This window comes from Neolamprologus multifasciatus, chromosome 3 (assembly GCF_963576455.1).
Source record: "Neolamprologus multifasciatus chromosome 3, fNeoMul1.2, whole genome shotgun sequence".
NCBI classification, from domain to species: Eukaryota; Metazoa; Chordata; class Actinopteri; order Cichliformes; family Cichlidae; genus Neolamprologus; species Neolamprologus multifasciatus.
In genome coordinates, this window is record NC_140441.1 from 27,315,849 (window position 1) to 27,337,878 (window position 22,030).

A 22,030-nucleotide genomic window follows, 5' to 3' on the forward strand; every position below is an offset into this window, starting at 1 on the left:
TAGAAAGAGGGGGATGTTTTAGGAGTGACGGCGAGAGAGAGTGTGAGAGAGAGAGCAGAAAAAGAGAGAGAGTTTTGAGATGTGTGTTTGGAGTGTGTATTTAATGTGCTGTCTTGTGTAGTGTTGTGGATAGTTCTGTGTTGTGTGTTAGAAAAATGAGGTGACTGCTGTCTATAGGTAAAAAAATGAGTGATACACCTGCTGCTGTCAGACCTGCAGGTATCAGGTGTGATGTTCTCCTTTATAGTGGACAGAAATTTTTGGAGTGGCACAAATAATTTGTGTGGCATCTTATTGAATGCAGAACAGCTGATTGTTCTGTAAATAGTTTGAAATGGTTATAAAAACAGAGGTAAAAGGTAAATGGCTGCAAATAACTTTGTTGTTTGCAAAACTTGTCCATATTATTGTAAAATTGACAATTTATATTTGCATTTAAAGTTATGAAATATAATTCAGTAAACATGTTTGTGCTTGTTACAGTAAAAAATATAACTTTCTACTTGGATTTTATGTTTTTTGTCTGATTTTAGATCAATTGTGTTAATACAGTATGTCAAAATGGAAACATAACTGTAATTTCAGACACATGAGGTTGTACTGAAAAGGATGATACCAAACAAGACAAAGTAAATAATATTTAAATGTGAAATTTAGAGAGAAAATCAAAAGTAGTAAAAAATGAACAATTATACCCTGGACCCCAGAGGGTAAACATTTTTTTTTTAAAGTAACGCAATAGTTACTTTTCAAGTTAATAATTACTTTTAGAATCTTGTAACTCAGTACTTACTCAGTTACTTTTTTGAAGAAGTAACTAGTAACTATAATTAATTACTTTTAAGTAACTTGCCCAACACTGCTTATAATACATAAAATAAGAAATTGTGTCTTATACTGTGACACTACCTGTCCCTACTCACTGGACACTGATTTTAGTTGTAACTGAGAAACACAAAACACAAATATTTCATTAGCTTTTCTTATATTTTTGCACATATTTACACATTTTTTAAATCCTCAAACAAATTTTTATATTAGGCAAAAATAAACATAGTAAATATAAATTGCAGTTTTGAACATTTTAAATTTATAAAGAAAAAAAAGCTATCCAAAACTTCCTGAAAATATGTGACTGACCATTCACACAACGGTGAGATTGTGTCACGGTTCTGGGTCAGTTTCTACCCAGTATTTTGAGTTTATTATGTTTTGGTTTAATTTTACATCGGGGATTGTTTTCTTGTTCTCTTGTTGTGTTTATGATGATGATGATGATGATGATGTTTATTATTAGAGTTTCATGTTTCTGTTTATTTGTGTTTAGGATTTGTTCTTCGGTTGTGTCTGCTTAGAACTGTCTAGTTCCATGTGTCATTTTCTGTCTGTCTCTCAATGTCGAGTCTGCGTCTTAGTGTGATGGTTTCTTGTTCCTGTTTTATTGTGAAGGTCTGCGTCTCATGTGAGTGTGTTCAGTTTTACCTCTCGTCTGGTTAATGACTCCCAGCTGTGTCCCCCACCTGTGTGTAATCTCCCTGTGGTTCTCTAAGTGTATTTAAGTTGTGTCTTCTGTGTTTGTAGTTGCTGGTCCGTTTGTGTATCCACCCTGCTTCATCTGTGTGTTTCCCTGCTGTCACCATCTTGTACCGTCGTCCACCTTGCTTCACGTTTGAGTTCCGGTTCGTATTCAGTAGTTTAGTTGTCTCCAGAATAGTTTAGTGTGATCTCTGTTTCCATTTTTCCACTGGTGCATTGTGTTCAATAAACCACCTTCACTCCTCCACTACTACCTGCGATTGGATCCTCCTTTATTATTTTCACACGGCTCACTCGCCGTGACAGATTGATAACAACTGTTCTTGAAATACATTATTTTGATTTCTACAGTACTATTTAAGTTAGCTTTTTTTTTATTTTCATCGGAGTTAGCAGTTACAAGTAACTCACAGGCTGCTGAGTTAACTGGATGCAAGGAGAAGGTACATTATCACACGAAAGAGCAAAACTGAAGTGGCCTGTTTACTGGCAAATGTGAGAGGAGACTTTGTGTTATTTTTGGTCAGCAGTGGTTTTCTCCTTGCAGTCTCCCATAGATGGCATTTTTTTCAGTCTTTTTCTTATTGATGAATCACAAAATCTGACCTTAACTGAAACAAATGAAACCTGCAGTTCTTTGTATGTCATTCTGGGTTCTTTTTTGACATGCAGATGAATGCATATGTACTCTTGGAGTATTTTCTGTTGGCTAGCCAACAGTAAGTGCTCTGAAGAGTAGAAAAGCTTTATATAAGAACCATTCCATTGACATTAAACTCAGCTTCGTACAGTTTATAGTTGATCGAAGTTAACTCATGACTGAACAAGGAAGAGCCATGACTTTTAGGCACAAGGCCAGGTAGATTTAGTTAGCTTCTTTTCTCCTAATGAATTAATTCTTAGCTAAATAAACAGTTTCTTGTATTTACTCATTATTTTTGTCTATTGTTACATTTTATTTGATGGCACAAAACATGTAACTGAAATCAGAAAGGGCAGAAATACTTTTCGGGCTGATATAAGGCGGACATGCAAGGTCTATACTGTACACACATATTTGAGCCATTAACTCAAATTAATTAGTCAATTGTTCTAATAACCTCTCCACTCTTCATTCAAAATAAATTAACACTACTAGAAGAAACTTTTGCAAACACATCAGGGGTGAACTAGGAGCTGCTATTGTGACTCTACATACATTGCAATATGTAGTAAATTGCCTGTTGCAAACCTCCACAAATACAAATATAAGAACTCCTAATTTGACACTTGACCTGGATTTATATTTCATTTCTTGCTCAATCCAAAAAGAAAATTTAAATATGTAACTTTGTTTTCATTAATAATCACTTTTTAAAAATCATTTAGGTCAACTTCTTTACAACCTGGCACTGAAAAAAACAGCTGTCCAATCTTCAACCAGTGGCACTGTGGGTATTGCTGGTAAGGCAGTTGATGGAAAAAGAGACGCAAACTATCAAAGTGGGTCTTGCACACTTACCAATGCAGAATCTGATCCCTGGTGGAGAGTAGACCTGGTAAATGTGTATACAATTGGGACTGTAATGATAACCAATAGACAGGAATTGGAAAATGGGCTGGATGGTGCCGAAATCTGGATCGGAAATTCAACAACAATCAGTGAACCTGAAAGCATCAGGTGACAGAGCTTGATTTATAACCATAAGTCATTATTTATCATATCAATAGGACTTATTTATATTTATTCTTTACTTTTTCTTTAAATGTTTCATACATAGGTGTGCCATCATCTCTCACATTCCCAAGGGACAAGCGTTTTATTTTCCATGTAACTCTGTGAAGGGACGCTACGTCACTGTGTTTCTACCAGGAAGTGCAAAGGTCCTAAGTCTCTGCGAGGTTGAAGTGTACTATGGTAAATACCTTCAATTCTTTATTTAATTCTTTATTTTTTATTTATATCAGTAAAAGGTGTGACCAGGGGTGGTCCTGACCCGTTTTGTGCCCTGGGCGAACCCTCCCTCTACCGCCCCCCTTTGAGAAAAGCAGACAAATCAACAATACACCTTTTCCAATTAATATGTAATTAATATTATATTGAACACAGTCCAAAAGATTCAATAAACCACATCTGTGTCTACTGTCTGTCTACTGTTTACTATCATAGCCAAATTGCTAACAAACGAACCCCCCTAGAAGTTGATTCTGTTCATCTGGACATAACATTTTCAGTGGGAGAAACATTTTGTCACTCATCCAAGTAACTTGTTCAGTCTCAGCTGACTGCAGGTTTCCCCAATCTTATAAATAGTACATTTGCACAATGACTGAAACTAGCCCACTGAAGGAACACTGTCCTGGGAGATCAGTTCCTTGATCATTAATATGCAAATCCTCATGACCATTAAAAAACCAATGATCAAAACTCATTGATCAAAGACCACTGATCAATGGCCATGAGTACCATTCAGAGAGAGTTGGGGAATCGCTGCAATCACAGCATTGTAAGATGGTGAAAGAGATGGCGCTCGGGCCAGCCAGAGAATCCTCATCGCCCCGCCCCTCTCCTCCATGTGTAGCAAGCAGCAGGTGCACCAGGCTCACCACGCCAAAATGCAATGGCATGATATTGGGGAAGCATGCGTACGAGCAACTTTTTTTTGTTGTTAATGCCATGATGCCACCCCCACCACAATACTGCTCCGGGCTCCCACCGATGTCGCCCATATCAATAACTGCCACAGGTGGAAAACTCTGCAACTGCACAAAAAACATGTTTGTCTTTTTTAAAAACTCCGTTCTGATAATGCACTGACTTGGACTCATATACAACTGTACCTCTGATTTCTGTTTAAAATACTGCTGGCTGGTTCATAACCATTGCTCATACTAATATTACTTGTACTAAATATGTCGGATTATTAATTTTTGCCCTTGACAACCGCCCATGTTGCCCATTTCAAAAACTGCCACTGGGTGTCAGAGCCCAACCAAAAGAAATTATTGTCTTCTTGGTTTTCCTTCAAGGATACCCATTACCCAATGTGGCACTCAAAGGAGAAGCTACCCAGTCATCTACACTCTCTGTTGCCACTGCGTCCAAAGCCATCGATGGCAGACGGAACTCGTTCTATAGCAATGGGTTCTGTAGCCACACGGCTGAAGACGAGACCAACCCCTGGTGGAGGGTGGACCTGCAGCGAAGCTTTACAATCACTGCTGTAAAAGTCACCAACAGAGGAGACTGCTGTGCTGAAAGACTGGATGGAGCTGAGATCAGAATAGGAAACTCACTGGAGAACAATGGAAACAATAATCCCAGGTAATGATGAATTTATATCAGTCAATGTTCATTATGATTTTTGTTTATTTATTTGTTTTATTTTACATTAATTTGAACAGAAATATTTCAGAGATTACAACATAAATATTATCCACCACATGCTGCTCTAGTTCAGGACTCCATGCAATTCATGATCAGGGATTGTAACATCTATTCCTTTTACTGAATCAAAAATAAAACAAACAAGCAAATGTTTCAGAGATTAGAGTCTACATATTATCCACCACATGCTGATTATTGCTCTTCTAGTTCAGGACTCTATGCTACCTCCTTAACATGAAGTCCACAATACTAACATAATACTGCCCCCACACTCTCTGCTGTCAGGTGTGCTTCCATCTCACGTATCAATGCGGGTAAAATCTACACATACCAGTGTGATGGAGGCAGCATGGAGGGTCGCTTTGTGAACGTGTTTCTTCCTGGACAGAAGAAGACTCTCACCCTGTGTGAAGTGGAGGTGTATGCTGCCCCAGCAGGTAGAGCTTTAAGTGACTGGATCTGATCTACAGAAAAAGACACCTCCCAAGTACTCATTCATACTTGTTGTTCTTTTTAACACTTTAGTTGAACCGCTTCCAAACGTGGCCTTAGGCAGACAAACAGCACAGTCATCAACTTGGTATGGGCCAGTGTTTGGGCCCTCAAAAGGTGTGGATGGGTGCAAAAATGGAAACTTGGACTCAGGATGCTGTACACACAATGATCAAGATCTGGGTCCCTGGTGGAGAGTAGACTTGTTGGCTGTCTATAAAGTCAGTGCTGTCACCATCATCAACAGACAGGATGGTTATATTCCAAGGATTCTTGGGGCACAGATCCTGATCGGGAACTCGCTGGAACAAAATGGAAACCAAAACCCCAGGTGAGATCTGATTTCCGACTAATACAACATTTCTCCATAAACATCAAGTTAATTCTTTTTCCTAATTAAGAAACATATATATATGCTACAAACATTTCTAGTTATTTGTTTCAATTCAAGTTGTTTAAGTCCAATAAATACCTTTGTACGAAGGTAACTGATGAAACGCAAAACTGAAAAATAATCATACAGAATCATACAAAAAGGCCTTTTTCAGGGAACACAAAATATGCTACCAATTTAAAACTGTTCTGCAGAAATGGAGGTTGATTAAAGCCTTGAATGGTGATACTAATTCCTACAGGTTTTCCAACTTTTCTGGATTACTTACAACTCTCTTTGTCTGCATAAAAGCAGTGTTGGAACATGCTGTGGTACCATACCCTTTTGAGGATCAGTTAAACAGTATTATTGTGCACAAAGTAGTGTGTGGCTACAAAAATGGCGAGAAAAAGACACTTAACAGTAAAAGAGAGACAGACCATCATAATATTTAATAATGTAGGTCTCACCTACAGAGAATGTCAAGGTGGCATTGAGTACAGTTTCCTTCACTATCAAAAGACACTCAGAAGCTGGGGCAAACTCTGACAGGAAGATGTCTGGCAGACCCACAGAGGACAAGTTTCTGACAGTTAACAGCTCGCGTGATGGGCAGCTCACAGGACAACAGCATCAAACAAAGCTTAATAGTGGTTTTAGCAAGCAAGTCTCAGTTTCAACTGTGAAAAGAAGACTTTGATTTAAAGGTTTGACAGGACAAGTTACTAAGATGTCAGAATAAGACAAAGAGGCTTGCCCAGGCCATGGAACACCACCACTGGTCTACCGAAGACTGGAAGAAGATATTATGGACTGAAGAATCAAAATTTTAAATATTTGCTTCATCAAGCAGGATTTTTGAAGAAAAAACGGTAATTAGATTACCGTTACTTTCCCGTAAGCATGCTGCATTACTGCGTTACTAAAACCGTGATTTTTTTTTTGCAAGAGTGTCTCATGACAATGACGTAAGCGACATAATTCGTGGCAACAGCTGTGTGCAGATCAACAAAGGATAATATATCGAGTGCGGTAGAGAGTATGACCGTGCAGCGTGGAAGTACTGACCTTACTTTGAGTTGTAAAAAGTGCCAAAAACATTAGCGTCCGTTGTTCACTACGTGGAAAGAAAACTTATTTTTACAGCGAAAAAAACCCCCAAACTTCCGAGCAAGCACCAAGTGCGCTACCACGTAATGGGAAATTCACAGACAAACTTGCGGATTCTTCCACTGACTGCTGCGGCACACCTGCACCAGGGCAAACATCCGCCTGCTATACAGGTGAAAATAGAGCAACAGGACTGCTGAGTCTTTGATTTTATTTATTTTCTGCTGTGTTTTGCTTGCATATATTTTGAAACTGAGTGTAAACAAAAAAAAACTATTTTACTTTTTGTGCAGGAATGTGCAGAAAATAGGTTTAAATGTAAACTAATTTCTTCCAGTCAGAGAATGTTGCATATATAATTTTTGCTTGATGCATAAAGTTAAAAGATTAAAACTAATAAAACAAAATTTCTCCTCCATGGAGGAGGAAAAAAATAAATCTTTAATGACATAATAAAAATAATGGAAAGAATTTCCAAGTAATTAAATTGTTTTAATTCTGTTGTTCCAACTTAATATACTTGAGTTGGACCAACTTAAATAATAATGATGAATCAACTTACTTACAGCAGTTGAGTCCAACTTAATTCAACCGAACTGATCCAACCCATGCAAATTACGTTAACCCCACAAAGCAACTCATTACTAAAGGAAAGTCATGTTTTAATGTGGAAATGCTTTCCATAATTATTTTAAGTTTATTCTAAAAGTCTTTTTTTTTTGGCTTGTTCGAAAAGTCTAGAGTCATACAACACATAAATTGTATGGCTGTATAAGAATTTCCACTCCATACATCCATTTATTTTAATCATGGTTGTGGTGGGCTGGGGCCTATCCCAGATGAGATAGGGCCAGAGGTACACCCTGGACAGGTGGCCCGTCTATCACATTGCTAACACAAAAAGATTTATTTATGGATAATTTGGAATCACCAATTAACCTAACTCCAATAACTGCATGACTTTTATTTGTGTGTGGAAAGCAGAGTATCCAAACAAAACCCACTGCAAACTCTGTCATATTGTGGATTTCAACTCTGGACCTTCTTGCTGTGAGGCAACAGTGCTAACCATTGCACCGCTTACCTGTCATTCCAGACATTTTTGAGGTCTGGAATGACAGCAAAGTGGTGCCATGGCTTTATGGCTTTAATTTTATTTATGTTTTTGTCCTTGAAAGGTTTAACCACAATAAATAGCAATAGCATACACATTGTGTGATATATATATATATATATATATATATATATATATATATATATATATATATATATATATATATTGTGTGTGTGTGTGTGTGTGTGTGTGTGTGTGTGTGTGTATACAAATTCATTAATTAAAGAAAGCCACCATTTTTCATCTTTTTTTCTCTCTCAATCCATCAGTTGTGGCATAATCACATCATTAGATGGTACACCAACATACACATTCCAGTGTAATGAAATGGAAGGTCGCTACATCATTGTGATCATACCAGGAAAAAAGACTTACACAACCCTGTGTGAAGTGGAGGTGTTTGCTTCTCTATCTGGTAGGGTTTGGGGGTGTTAGTTCTAGAAGTTCTTAGTTCTTAGGTAGTAGTGTGTGCTAAAATTATCATTGTAAAATTTTCTATTGTTTTGCCTTTTTCTCATATTTGCTATTAAATAGGACCAGATTAATTTAATGCACTTTGCTCTTTAGCTTTCAGTGTCTAATTTCACTACAGACTATTGTAATTTAACATATTAAAATAAAAGGAAAACAATAACCACCAAATATGGCTTAAACAAACCGAATACTAAGAAAAAATTTCTTCACTACAGTGCCGGACGTTATTACGACTCCTCCACCTCCTCCCACCCCTCCTCCACCTGTGAGCCTGCAGCTTGGTGGCAGGAACGTGACGGTGGTGGGAGAGAGGCTCTGCTGGTCCGATGCTCTGATGTACTGTAGACGTTATTACTGGGACCTGCTCAGCCTTCACAGCAAACAGGAGCAAAGCGAGTTGGAGCAGCTGCTGGGTCTTGTTCCTTTCTCTCTCACAGACCACGTCTGGCTGGGACTGCGCAGGTACTGATAGCTATAGATACATTTAGTTGATGTACATCTACAGATCAGTGAATCAGCATGACAAAATATAAATGAGATGGTGGAGCTCTCCAATCACAAGTGTAATAAAAAAAATCTATTAAAGAACTAGACATAAATATCAAATGAGAACAAAGAAACAGAAGAAACAACCAAATAAATGGAGAAAGAAACAACAGGAAAAGCCAGAAAGAAATGCAAACAACGTACGAAGTGGATGAAAATCTCTACAAGTGGTTCAAAGAAGAAACCCTTTCTGACAAATGGACTGATTCTTATACAGCACTTTTTTATTCTCCTGAAGTATTCAACGTGCTTTACACAGCATGCTACACTCACCCAAGCACTTTCTTCTATGATTGTGCTTACTAACTCACATCCATAATCTGCTGGGTGTATCAAAGGGCAATTTAGGATTAATATCTTGCCCAAGGATATTCGGCATGCAGACCAGAGGGAGCCAGGGATCAAACCACCGACTGTACGATAAGTAGATGCCCTGCTCTACCCCAAAATGCCTGCAAAAAAGGAAAATATTTACCCATTTTGTGATCATTTTTTTAATTGATGATCATAGAGGCTATCTTTTTACTGTCAGTAAAGCTGACCTATGACTTAATTTTACACTGCTGCAAAATACCAAGAGGTCAGATGGCCCACCTTAATGATTTGAATTTAGGAAATATTCTTAGAAAATGAAGATCTTTAAATCAAATGCTTTGTGTTCTTGTGTTTTCTCATTTGCATTGCTGCCTGTCCCAGACACCAACACAACTGCTGTAACACAAGAAGGGCAGTTTATTTATTCTGTATTATTTAATCAACAAACAAGACTTTTGAAAATTTTGAAAATTACACTGGAAAGGCCAACATTCAGCTTAAAAAAAGATTTGTGTCTTTGTGTCTTTCTGACTAGATTATTTAAAAAATATTAATATAAATTGTTATTTTAAAGATAAATGTCAATCATGTAGCTTTTGTCAAACTCAATGTAAACAAGTGCTCCCTATTCTACAGAAGCATTTCCAGTCAGTTTACATCTGTCCATTACTTTCTCTTCAACAGATCCCTCAGAGCAGACGAGTGGTTCTGGATGTCTGGATATTCCATGAATTTCTTAAATTGGCCACAAGATTTTGTTCCTGACAGCTACTCCAGCACCTGTGGAGGCGTGGCCAGCATGGATAACTTCCTCTGGCAGGACCAGCCCTGTGAGGAGAACCTCAACTTCATCTGCCAATCAGGTTTTACTTGCACCATGTTAAGGCTTGTATGCAATTATTGTGCATTACTTTAACTGTAACTCATGTCCTTTCAGGTGCTGACGATGCTGTGCAGAGAGTTCATTTCTACAGCACCAAGGATCCAACAAGTCCATAGGAACCAAGATGACACAGTATAAACTGTGATACATAGTTTTTGTTAGAAATAGTTATGACTTAAAACCTGTTTTGTACTCCTTTAAAACAATTTTGCCAAAAATTCAGTAAGTGCACAACACACCTTGTTTTCTTTTTCATATCGCCAATCCTGATGAAACACTAAGTTGAAGTCATATATAAATAATTTCTTTGTAGATTTTTCCTTTCTGATTCATAGTAACGCTCATAGCATTTGTAGTAATTGTATCTATGCAAAGCAAGTGAGCTTACTCCTTTACATTATATATGGAAATATGTGCCTATAATAACTAGCTCTAAAGTTATGACTGTAGTGATGAAATGTCTTGATAAAGCCAAAACTGAAGTACAAATTCTCTGAATTATGAAATATTATAATATCAAACAGTTTACGTGTAGAAAAGAGCACACATTTTTAAGCACTTTTTAACACTACACACACATTCCCACATAACAAGCAGGTCTGGCACAGATCTGGTATCAAGCCGGCACTGCTGGCTGACTTCTGGCATGATAAGACGTATGTCATCCAGATATGGGCCAGGCCTGGCATAGATGGCACTGTCTATGCATGATGGCATGTCATATCTGGCCCAATTATGGTTTGGTTTATGTGGCCCAGCCCCATACAAAGCAGGCCTGGCCGGGATCTTGCATCAAGCTGGCACTTCTGACAGACTGGTGTCATGGCAGAGTGTATGTCAACCAGATGTTGGCCAGGTCTGGCAATGAGGCACTGTTTATGTTCCTATTTTCCTATTTTAGTTAGAAAACCCAAATGCCATGTTGCAATACTATACTGCTATGGTAGCCAATGTTTCAAATGCAGGTTTGACAGGTTTGTGTGTTTACACTTTATCCAAAACCTAGTGAGGGTTTACTCATTTTTACCACTGGGCAGCTGTAGCTCAGGAGGTAGAGCAGGTCACCTAGTGATGGGAAGGTTAGTGGTTTGATTCCTGGCTCCTCCAGTCTGCATGTCATTAGTGTCAATGTGTGTGAATGTAGTTAAGAAGCACTCAGTCTAGAAAAAGTGTGTGATTAGGAGTATGTGCCATGTTGTGTAGAGCATTTGCAGTAATCAGGCCATTCACTGTCTGGACAGAGTATCATCTTGTTACGTTTGCACTATTATGTTCTGGCACATGTTTCTATTACATAGCTTGATTAAGGTACACATTAGGCTGACATCCGGGCAAAAGCTGAAACTGTTCTCGGCCAGCAGTGTGTCAGCAACTGGCCCGTGGCTGCACACAACTTGCACATGGCCCACATACCATAAAGAGTGACGGCCCTTTGGTGGCCCAGATCAGGTTTGCCAGAGGTCCACACATGGGCCAGCACAGGACCACCAGTGTGTCTGCAACTGGCCTTGTGCTTGTGCACCTCTGGCAAACCAGATCTGGGCCACCAAAGGGCCGTCATTCTTTGCGGTATGTGGGCCATGGGTAAGCACATTGTGTGGGCCAGATCCAGACCATACCAATTTTGCTATGTGGGAATTGGTTTGAGCCACCAGTGCTTATTGCATACGAAGAGAAGAAAGAGGCACAACCATGTAACTTCTGAATAATTTATAGTACCATAGTCATAGTCACAGTCAGGGGTGAAAATGGGCCGGTGGGGTTTGGGTTGTTTTTTGTTGTTGTTTGCTTGTTCTGTTTTGTTTTATTTTTGATTTTTATGGCACAACTACTTCAGAATCTAGCTAGCCCTATAGAAGAGGAGTGAGAAGTGGCGGGTAATTTTGAGTTCAATGTTTCTATCAACTCTACAAACATCAACAAAAACACAAACTGTTTGGGTGCATTTGTATCACAACTGGAAACTGGAAATTTAAAGCCTACATTTAACTCCTCAATTTTAAGTCAGGTATTGTAAAATGTCCAGCAAAACAAACCATACTAACAATGTACTAACGTATTGTGTTATTTAAAGGTTGCATGAAAATACTCTGCAGTTTAGTGCAGAATAAACAGGTTAGTTTGCTGTACTGTGATGGATTTAATATGAATTTTAGCTGACAATGATTAGACTCATTCACTGAATTCCACCTTTACATCAACTTTAAACAGTCTAGTATGAATGTACTCTGAGTATACAGGATGGATATTAGCCAAGACATCAGGTTGCATCTTGTTGAATTTAGTTTTATAAATTAACAAAGAGCATTAAACCTCAGAGCACAGCACAGGTCATTTGATCACAGCCTGTACACTAAGAAAATCTACTGGAATTTATAATAGTTTTGTTTTGTTGTTGTTTTTTAAAGTCTCTTTTTTTAAAGTCTCTTTTTCTATGATTGTGTTTCAAGCCAAACATATTCATTAGAATAAATATTTAGACTGAAATAAAGTTTGTGTTCCCATGTACTACTTCATAAAGAAGGCTCATTTACTCAGTTTATGTTTATGCAAAATAGAAAGAGGCCCTTCCCTGCTCTCATTTCATACACAGTGATGATTTGAATTTTGCAAATGAAGATTTTCTCAAAAGATATAGTCTTTAACTCACAGGCTGTGTCCTTGTTTTTTTTCTTTCATTTGCATTGCTAGCATTTCCAGACAGGCATGACTAGACGTGTTGCAAACAGTTTTTCCTTATGTATACTGAGGTGACTCTGGGGGTAAAACTGTAAAATCTTGCAAAATATTTAATTAACACATCCAATTTTTAGTTTTGATTTATTGCTAAATGTTGATATTATTCAAGTATTTTAAAGTATAGTTTTTACAAAAACATTTTTATATGAACCCATTTCACTACATGCACTAAAAAAGTTTAACAAATATTATTTTACAAATATTATTAATTTAAAGTCAGTGTAAAAGGCAAACTGATTTTGACGTAATTTTGAACAGATGCAAACTACTGAGAGGTCAGATGCCTCTTAATGATTTGAATTTAGCAAATATTCTCAGAAGATGCAGATCTTAAGTCAGGTGTTGTTGTGTTTTCTCATTTGCATTGCTGCCTTCTCCAGACAGGTGTGTTTGTTTTTTAGTTTTGACTGAAAACACAACAAACTTGCTGTGACATTAGCGGGGCAGGTATTTTATCTACATCATTTAATCCACAAAGATGACGTAAAAGAAATTTAATTCAGATTTTTGTTCAGATAAGCAAAAATGATAAAATCCCAATTTTATTTGTAGTGAAATTTTTCTTTTCTTTTCTTTTTTTTTTTTTTTTAACTCAGTTTGGACTGAACGATTCATGTGGAAAAGCCAACCTTCAGCTTTCAGAGTTAGAAAGATGTCTTTTCAGTGTCTTTCTGACCAAATTATTAAAAAAATAGTAAAACATATTATTATTTTAAAGCTAATTATTAACCATGTAGCATATATGAAACTCAGTATAAACAGGTGGTGCCAGTAGTACATCAATGGCAACATTTTCATTCAGTTTAAATCTATTTTGATGTTTTTATTTTAAATTCTTAAATTGGCCACAAGATTTTGTTCCCTGTGAAGTGAACCTAAACATCCTCTTGTGATCTGACTGGGCTTATATCATGTTAAACGCATGTATATTATTATTATACATACTTAAATATTGTAAAAATGCAATTTCAACAGCACATTTCAGTTTTTCTACATGACAAGTGTGTAAAAGTACAGAAAAATCTCTTGTAGCTCACTGCCTAGATCTCCTGTATGTATGAAACCTTATATCTTTATTTGACTGATGAAAACTTATAAATGGCTCTTGAGGAGCTTTTTATCAGCAGGAAAAGTTGTACACTTATAAGAAGTCCACAAATGTATGCCCTGCACATTTTCCAAAACCATCCAGCAGACCAGATTGGAGTCTCTGTCGGGTCAGTTCTGGCCCCCAGGACATGTTTGACACCCCTGATGTAAACGATGCTGTGGAAAACTGTAACTGCAGAGTTGGACTCATATACAGCTGTACTTCTGATCCCTGTTTAAAATGCTGCTGATTGGTTCATTACACATAGTCATAGTAACTTAAGTTTTATACACTATGTGTGCTTATTACTTTATTATATATCCCTCCACATTTTTTGTTGTAAATTCAGCAATATATTAAATGTATAAAAGGTATCTCTGTTTGTGTCAGAGCCCTTAGTGTTGAAATTAAATATTACACTTGAGAAATGTAAGTGTCATCATCTTCAATCTGGCTGATTGATTTTGAGGTAAGATTATGTGCCTTTGAATGTAATGATCAGTGAAATGAAACAAATGCAGGAGTAAAGCATGAGACTGGTAGTGATTAGAAGAAAATCACAGAGACAGCAAGTCAGTCTACCTGCAAATTACTGCGTTTCATTAATGCCATAATACATTTGACTTGGATACTTTCTTAAGCCATGAGTGGGACTCATAGTTGGAGCTTCATTGGTAAGTTAAAGTATCTTAAACTTTCTTTAAGAAAAAATAAAGTTAAAATGAAGATGATGGAATTTAATGTACACATCAGTGAGATCATTCAAAAAAATAACTCCTTTTTTTTTAAAAAAATATCTTTTAAATGTCTGTATGTTAACAGGCATTTCCATCATGTTAACATTAACATCTGGAACACTGGCAGGTAAACTTTTCTTCTGCAATCACAACATTCTCGTCCACATTTATTAAGTGCAAACTATCACAAGTTTGCAAAAATTAAAAAAATAAAGATTTTTATTTAGAAAGCACAGCCAATAATTGAGCAAAGTTTCATTCTTAATAAAATGAATCCGTCTCAGTGCAGGCAAATACAAATATAATAACTATTAATTTGACACTGGACCTTGATTTATCTGTATCTATATCTTTATATGTATATTGCTTATTCCGAGCAAAAATGTAAAAATAGCCCTCTATGTTTTCATTAATAATTTTTTTTTAATCATTTAGGTCAACTTCTTTACAATCTGGCACTGAAACAAAAAGCTGTCCAATCTTCAACCAGTGGCACTGTGGGTATTGCTGGTAAGGCAGTTGATGGAAACAGAGATGCAAGCTATGAAAGAGGGTCTTGCACACTTACCAATGTAGAATCTGATCCCTGGTGGAGAGTAGACCTGGTAAATGTGTATACAATTGGGACTGTAATGATAACCAATAGACAGGAATTGAAAAATGGGCTGGATGGTGCCGAAATCTGGATCCGATATTCTACAGCAATCAGTGACTCTGAAAGCATCAGGTGACAGAGCTTGATTTATAACCACAAGTCATTATTTATCATATCAATAGGACTTATTTATATTTATTCTTTACTTTTTCTTTAAATGTTTCATACACAGGTGTGCCATCATCTCACATTCCCAAGGGACAAGCGTTTTATTTTCCATGTAACTCTGTGAAGGGACGCTACGTCACTGTGTTTGTACCAGGAAGTGCAAAGGTCCTGAGTCTCTGTGAGGTTGAAGTGTATTACGGTAAATACCTTCAATTCTGATGCTGATACATAAAACTGCAATTTACTGAGTCAAAGAAGAAATGACAGCTTTCATGTCAGGGTGTTTTTAATTTCTAACAACATTACAATGTCATGTCTGCCATGGCAGATGAGTGGAGGTTGAAAGTTAGGACGCAAGACGCAGGCAGCTTCAGATGCAGGTGAGCTTTATTAAACTGGTAAGTGAAACAAACAAAAACTTAGCAGGCGAGAAACAGAAACAAAGAAATTTATACTGGGAGAAACAAACAAAACACTGAACTGAAACCGGGATGCAGGGAGATGCGGGAAGATGACACAGAATGAGGCAGGGAAAAAACACAGACGAACCAGAAACGAGGACGAGATGACACACAATATAAATACACAGACAGGAACACGAGGGAACAAGGAACAGGTGACAACCCCAGTGGAACTGATTGGGCACAACGAGACAAGGAAGCAAAACAGAATACACTAACATGAGACACAGACCTTCAGAGTAAAACAGGAAATATACAGAGATGCAGACTGAAGGGAACACTGAGAAACACAAGGGAGTGTGCAGACATGAGACACTGGGTAAACATGGAAAACATAACAGAATGAAACACGAACCACGGCACGAGAGCTCACACAACAATATAAACACAGACACATGGGGAGACAGAGGGCAGAGACACAAGGCGGAATCCAGTGAAATAAACAACTTAGGAACCATGGAATAAATCATGAACTAAAAAAGTAGAAAAACACAAGAAACCTAAGAACGCTGGGTCAAAATAACCCAGGACTGTGACATGCAATTATTCTTTGTGTTTTTATTATATAAATCAGGATACCCTTCAAGGATACCCATTACCCAATGTGGCACTCAAAGGAGAAGCTACCCAGTCATCTACACTCTCTGTTGCCACTGCGTCCAAAGCCATCGATGGCAGTCGGAACTCGTTCTATAGCAATGGGTTCTGTAGCCACACGGCTGAAGACGAGACCAACCCCTGGTGGAGGGTGGACCTGCAGCGAAGCTTTACAATCACCGCTGTAAAAGTCACCAACAGAGGAGACTGCTGTGCTGAAAGACTGGATGGAGCTGAGATCAGAATAGGACACTCACTGGAGAACAATGGAAACAATAATCCCAGGTAATGATGAATTTATATCAGTCAGTGTTCATTATGATTTTCTTCTTTTTTTGTTTTATTTTAGAATAACTTGAACAGCAATGTTTCAGCAATTACAATATACATATTATCGACCACAGGACTAGTTAATTACTTGATGTTACTTTCTCCTTAACATGAAGTCCATAATACTAACATAATACTGCCCCCACACTCTCTGCTGTCAGGTGTGCTTCCATCTCACATATCAAAGCGGGTAAAACCTACACATACCGGTGTGATGGAGGCAGCATGGAGGGTCGTTTTGTGAACATGTTTCTTCCTGGACAGAAGAAGACTCTCACCCTGTGTGAAGTGGAGGTGTATGCTGCCCCAGCAGGTAGAGCTTTAAGCGACTGGATCTGATCTACTGAAACACATCTGCCTGATACTGATTCATACTTGTTTCTTCTTTTCAACAATTTAGTTGAACCGCTTCCAAACGTGGCTTAAACAAACAAACAGTACAGTCATCAACTTGGTATGGGCCCTCAAAAGGTGTTGATGGGTGCAGAAATGGAAACTTGGACTCAGGATGCTGTACACACAATGATCAAGATCTGGGTCCCTGGTGGAGAGTAGACTTGTTGGCTGTCTATAAAGTCAGTGCTGTCACCATCATCAACAGACAGGATGGTTATATTCCAAGGATTCTTGGGGCACAGATCCTGATTGGGAACTCGCTGGAACAAAATGGTAACCACAACCCCAGGTGAGATCTGATTTCTGATAAATATGCATTTCTCCATAAACATTTTTTCCTTATTAAAAAACTGAACATTATATTTAAAAGAGTTACACTGAAACTTTTTAAAATTTTCTCTACATCCATCAGTTGTGGCATGATCAAATCATTAGATGGTACACCAACATACACAATCCAGTGTAATGAAATGGAAGGTCGCTACATCATTGTGATCATACCAGGAAAAAAGACTTACACAACCCTGTGTGAAGTGGAGGTGTTTGCTTCTCTATCAGGTAGGGTATTGTTGTGCTATTTTTTAGAAATTGTTGTGGTTTTGTGTGCTTAAATTATTATTGTAAGATCTATACTGTTGTTTTGTTTTGTTTTTCTTGTATTTACCATTAAACTACAGAATATTTTAATGGAACATGTTAAAATGAAAGGAAAACAATAACAACCAAATATGGCTTAAACAAACAGAATCCTGAAACAAAGTACTTCCTTGTAGTTCCAGAAGCTGTTACTCCTTCACCAACTCCTCCACCTCCTCCTCCACCTGTGAGCCTGCAGCTTGGTGGCAGGAATGTGACGGTGGTGGGAGAGAGGCTCTGCTGGACCGATGCTCTGATGTACTGTAGACGTTATTACTGGGACCTGCTCAGCCTTCACAGCAAACAGGAGCAAAGCGAGTTGGAGCAGCTGCTGGGCCTCATTCCTTTCTCTCTCACAGACCACGTCTGGCTGGGACTGCGCAGGTACTGATAGCTATAGATACATTTAGTTGATGTACATCTACAGATCAATGAATCAGGATAACATAATATAAATGAGATGGTGCTTCTCTTCAATCACAAGTGAAATGGAAAAATTTATTAAAGAACTAGACATAAATATCAAATGACAACTAAGAAATAGAAGAAACAACCAAATCAAATAACAAAGGAACAACAATATAAACAAGAAAGAAATGCAAACAATGTACAAAGTGAATAAAAATAACTACAAATGGTTCAAAGAAGAAAAAACTTCTGACAACACAATGACCACGAAAAAGAAAAAATCCAATCAAGAAAATATTTACTTGTTTTCTGATCATTTATACAAATGGTGTGTCATAGGGGATACAGGTTTTCACAGTCAATAAAGAAGGCATATTATGTAAATTTAAACTGCTGCAACATGTCAGATGCCCCGCCTCTTAATGATCTGAATTCAGGAAATATTCTTGGAAGATGCAGATCTTTAAGTTAGATGCTTTGTGTTGTTGTGTTTTCTCATTTGCATTGCTGTGTTTGCTGAGCAAAAACAAACCTGCTGTCTCATGAAGGGGGCAGTTCATTTAATCCACATTGTTTAATCCAAAAACACAAAAATCTAAACTACATTTGGATTTTCTGTTCATTTAAGCAAAAATGATCAAATTCAAATATTTTCCAGTATATTTAACATATTTTGTTATTTTTAAGATAACTATCAATCATTGAGCTTACGTTAAATGTCAATAGCTGCATTTTCCAATCAGTTTACACCTGTTTGTTATACTTTCTCTACAACAGATCCCTCAGAGCAGAGGAGTGGTTCTGGATGTCTGGATATTCCATGAATTTCTTATATTTTCCACAAGATTTTGTTCCTGACAGCTACTCCAGCACCTGTGGAGGCGTGGCCAGCACGGACCATTTCCTCTGGCAGGACCAGCCCTGTGAGGAGAACCTCAACTTCATTTGCCAATCAGGTTTTACTTACACCACATTAAGGCTTGTGTGCTTTTATTGTGCATTGCTTTAGTTGAACTTTTCCTCATGTTCTTTCAGGTGCTGACGATGGCGTGCAGAGAGTTTATTTCTCCAGCACCAAGGATCCAACAAGTCCATAGGAAAATCGATGACACTGTATAAACTGTGATGCATGTTTTTTTTGTTAGAAATAGTTTTCATTTGAATTTGTTTTGCACTCCTTTAAACCATTCTTAGAAAAATTCAGTATTTGCATAAAACATCACATTTATTTTTTTCATAAGTTAAAGTCATGAATAAATGATTTGTCTTTAAAATGTTTCCTGTCTAGTTTGTAGTAATGCTCATAGCAATCATAGCAATTGTATTTACACAAAACACGTGAAGTTGTTCCTCTGCATTATATAAAGCAATAAATGACTATAATAATGTCTCTAAAGTTATGGCAAAGACTGTAATGATGAAATGTGGTAATAAAGTTTGGATTAATAAACATCCATCCATCCATCTTCATCCGCTTTATCCGGGGCCGGGTCGCGGGGGCAGCAGCCTAAGCAGAGAAGCCCAGACCTCCCTCTCCCCAGCCACCTCCTCCAGCTTATCCGGGGGAACACCAAGGCGTTCCCAGGCCAGCCGAGAGATATAATCTCTCCAGCTTGTCCTGGGTCTGCCTCGGGGCCTCCTCCCGGTGGGACATGCCCGGAACACCTCACCCAGGAGGCATCCTTGTCAGATGCCTGAACCACCTCAGCTGGCTCCTTTCGATGTGGAGGAGCAGCAGCTCTACTCTGAGCCCCTCGCGGATGGCCGAACTTCTCACCCTATCTCTAAGGGAGAGGCCAGCCACCCTTCGGAGGAAGCTCATTTCTTGTATCTGCGATCTCGTTCTTTCGGTCACTACCCACACACATTGAGAGCTTCGCTTTTACACTTAGCTCCCTCTTCACCACAACGGACTGGCGCAGCGTCCGCATCACTGCAGCTGCAGCACCAATCCGTCTGTTGATCTCCGGCTCCCTTCTCTCATCACTCGCGAACAAGACCCCGAGATACTTCAACTCCTCCACTTGGGGCAGGAACTCATCCCCGACCCGGAGTGGACACTCCACCCTTTTCCAGCTGAGAACCATGGCCTCAGATTTGGAGGTACTGATCCTCATTCCTGCTGCTTCACACTCGGCTACAAACTGTTCCAGTGCGAGCTGGAGGCCTTCACCCGATGAAGCCAACAGAACCACATCATCTGCGAAAAGCAGAGATGAGATTCTGAGGCCACCAAAGTGAAAGCCCTCCGCCACTTGGCTGCGCCTAGAAATCCTGTCCATAAAAATTATGAACAGAACCAGTGACAAAGGGCAGCCCTGGCGGAGCCCATCACCCACCGGGAACGAGTCCGACTTATTGCCGGCAATGCGAACCAAGCTCTTGCAACGGTTGTATAGGGATCGAATGGCTCGTAGCAATGGGCCAGACACCCCATACTCCCGCAGCACCTCCCACAGGACACCCCGAGGGACACGGTCGAATGCCTTCTCCAAGTCCACAAAACACATGTAGACTGGTTGGGCAAACTCCCATGCACCCTCAAGTATCCTCAAGAGGAAAAAGAGCTGGTCCAGTGTTCCGCGACCAGGACGAAAACCGCATTGTTCCTCCTGTATCCGAGGTTCGACTACCGGACGAACTCTCCTTTCCAGCACCCTGGCATAACTTTCCCAGGGAGGCTGAGGAGTGTGATCCCCCTGTAGTTGGAACACAACCTCCGGTCTCCCTTCTTAAAGATGGGGACCACCACCCCGGTCTGCCAGTCCAGGGGTACTGCCCCTGATCTCCATGCAACATTGTAGAGGCGTGTCAACCAGGACAGCCCTACAACGTCCAGAGCCTTCAGGAACTCAGGGCGGACCTCATCAACGCCAGGGGCTCTGCCACCAAGGAGTTGTTTAACTGCCTCAGTGACCTTGCCCCCAGAAATTGGTGGGTCTTTACCCTCATCCCCAGACTCTGCTTCCTCCTCGGAAGACATGCCAGTGGGATTAAGGAGGTCCTCGAAGTATTCCTTCCACCGCCTGACCACCTGATAACGTAGTGATTCCTCTCTGTGAATCGCTACCTTATCGTGGTGGAGGGGTTGGTGTGTCCCAGGGATCCCAGGGGCTATGTTGTCTGGGGGCTTTTGCCCCCTGGTAGGGTCTCCCATGGCAAATTGGTCCTGGGTGAGGGACCAGACAAAGAGCGATTCAGAAGACCCTTATGAAGAAAACATCGAGGGAATAGTTTACCCTGCCCAGGATAGGGTTACCGGGGCCTCGTCCTGGAGCCAGGCCCGGGGAGGGTGCCTGAAGGCGAGCGTCTGGTGGCCGGGCCTTAGTCCATGGGGCCCGGCCTGGCACAGCCCCAAGAGGAGACATGGGCCCATCGTCCCGCAGGCCCACCACCCGCAGGAAGCGCCATAGGGTTCGGGTGCATTGTGTGCCAGACAGCAGCAGCAGGAGCGGAGGCCATGGTGGACTGATCCCCGGCTGCCAAGACTGACAATAGGGACATGGAATGTCACCTCTCTGGTGGGGAAGGAGCCTGAGTTAGTGTGTGAGGTTGAGAGGTACCGGCTAGATATAGTTGGGCTAACCTCTACACATGGGTTGGGCTCTGGAACCAGTCTGCTGGAGAGGGGCTGGACTCTGTCTCAGTCTGGAGTTGCCCCTG

At 39.5% G+C, this 22,030-nt stretch overlaps 3 protein-coding genes across 3 annotated transcripts; all 3 read left to right on the forward strand.

The window, feature by feature from the left end:
* Positions 1–2,885: 2,885 nt before the first annotated feature.
* Positions 2,886–12,043, forward strand: LOC146522378 (uncharacterized; the record flags this gene model as incomplete). The annotated part of the gene is made up of 9 exons (XM_085141063.1): positions 2,886–3,196; positions 3,297–3,433; positions 4,546–4,840; positions 5,189–5,340; positions 5,429–5,726; positions 8,262–8,407; positions 8,682–8,928; positions 10,012–10,190; positions 10,265–12,043. Coding segments are annotated over 9 exons (1,827 nt in total), but the record flags the coding sequence as incomplete, so codon positions are not given.
* A 2,639-nt stretch (positions 12,044–14,682) lies between these two features.
* On the forward strand, positions 14,683–17,390 carry LOC146522379 (fucolectin-like). Its single transcript, XM_085147936.1, has 6 exons — positions 14,683–14,713; positions 15,212–15,286; positions 15,532–15,738; positions 16,588–16,882; positions 17,089–17,240; positions 17,328–17,390. Exons 1-6 carry the CDS (start codon positions 14,683–14,685, stop codon positions 17,351–17,353), a joined length of 786 nt encoding a protein of 261 aa, XP_085004062.1. The 3' UTR covers positions 17,354–17,390.
* LOC146522380 (C-type lectin Cal-like) lies at positions 17,388–19,498 on the forward strand. The gene is made up of 5 exons (XM_085141061.1): positions 17,388–17,612; positions 17,736–17,881; positions 18,097–18,343; positions 19,145–19,323; positions 19,403–19,498. The coding sequence occupies exons 2-5, from the start codon at positions 17,743–17,745 to the stop codon at positions 19,462–19,464; spliced, it is 627 nt and encodes a 208-aa protein (XP_084997187.1). The 5' UTR covers positions 17,388–17,612; positions 17,736–17,742; the 3' UTR covers positions 19,465–19,498.
* The last annotated feature ends 2,532 nt before the right edge of the window (positions 19,499–22,030 follow it).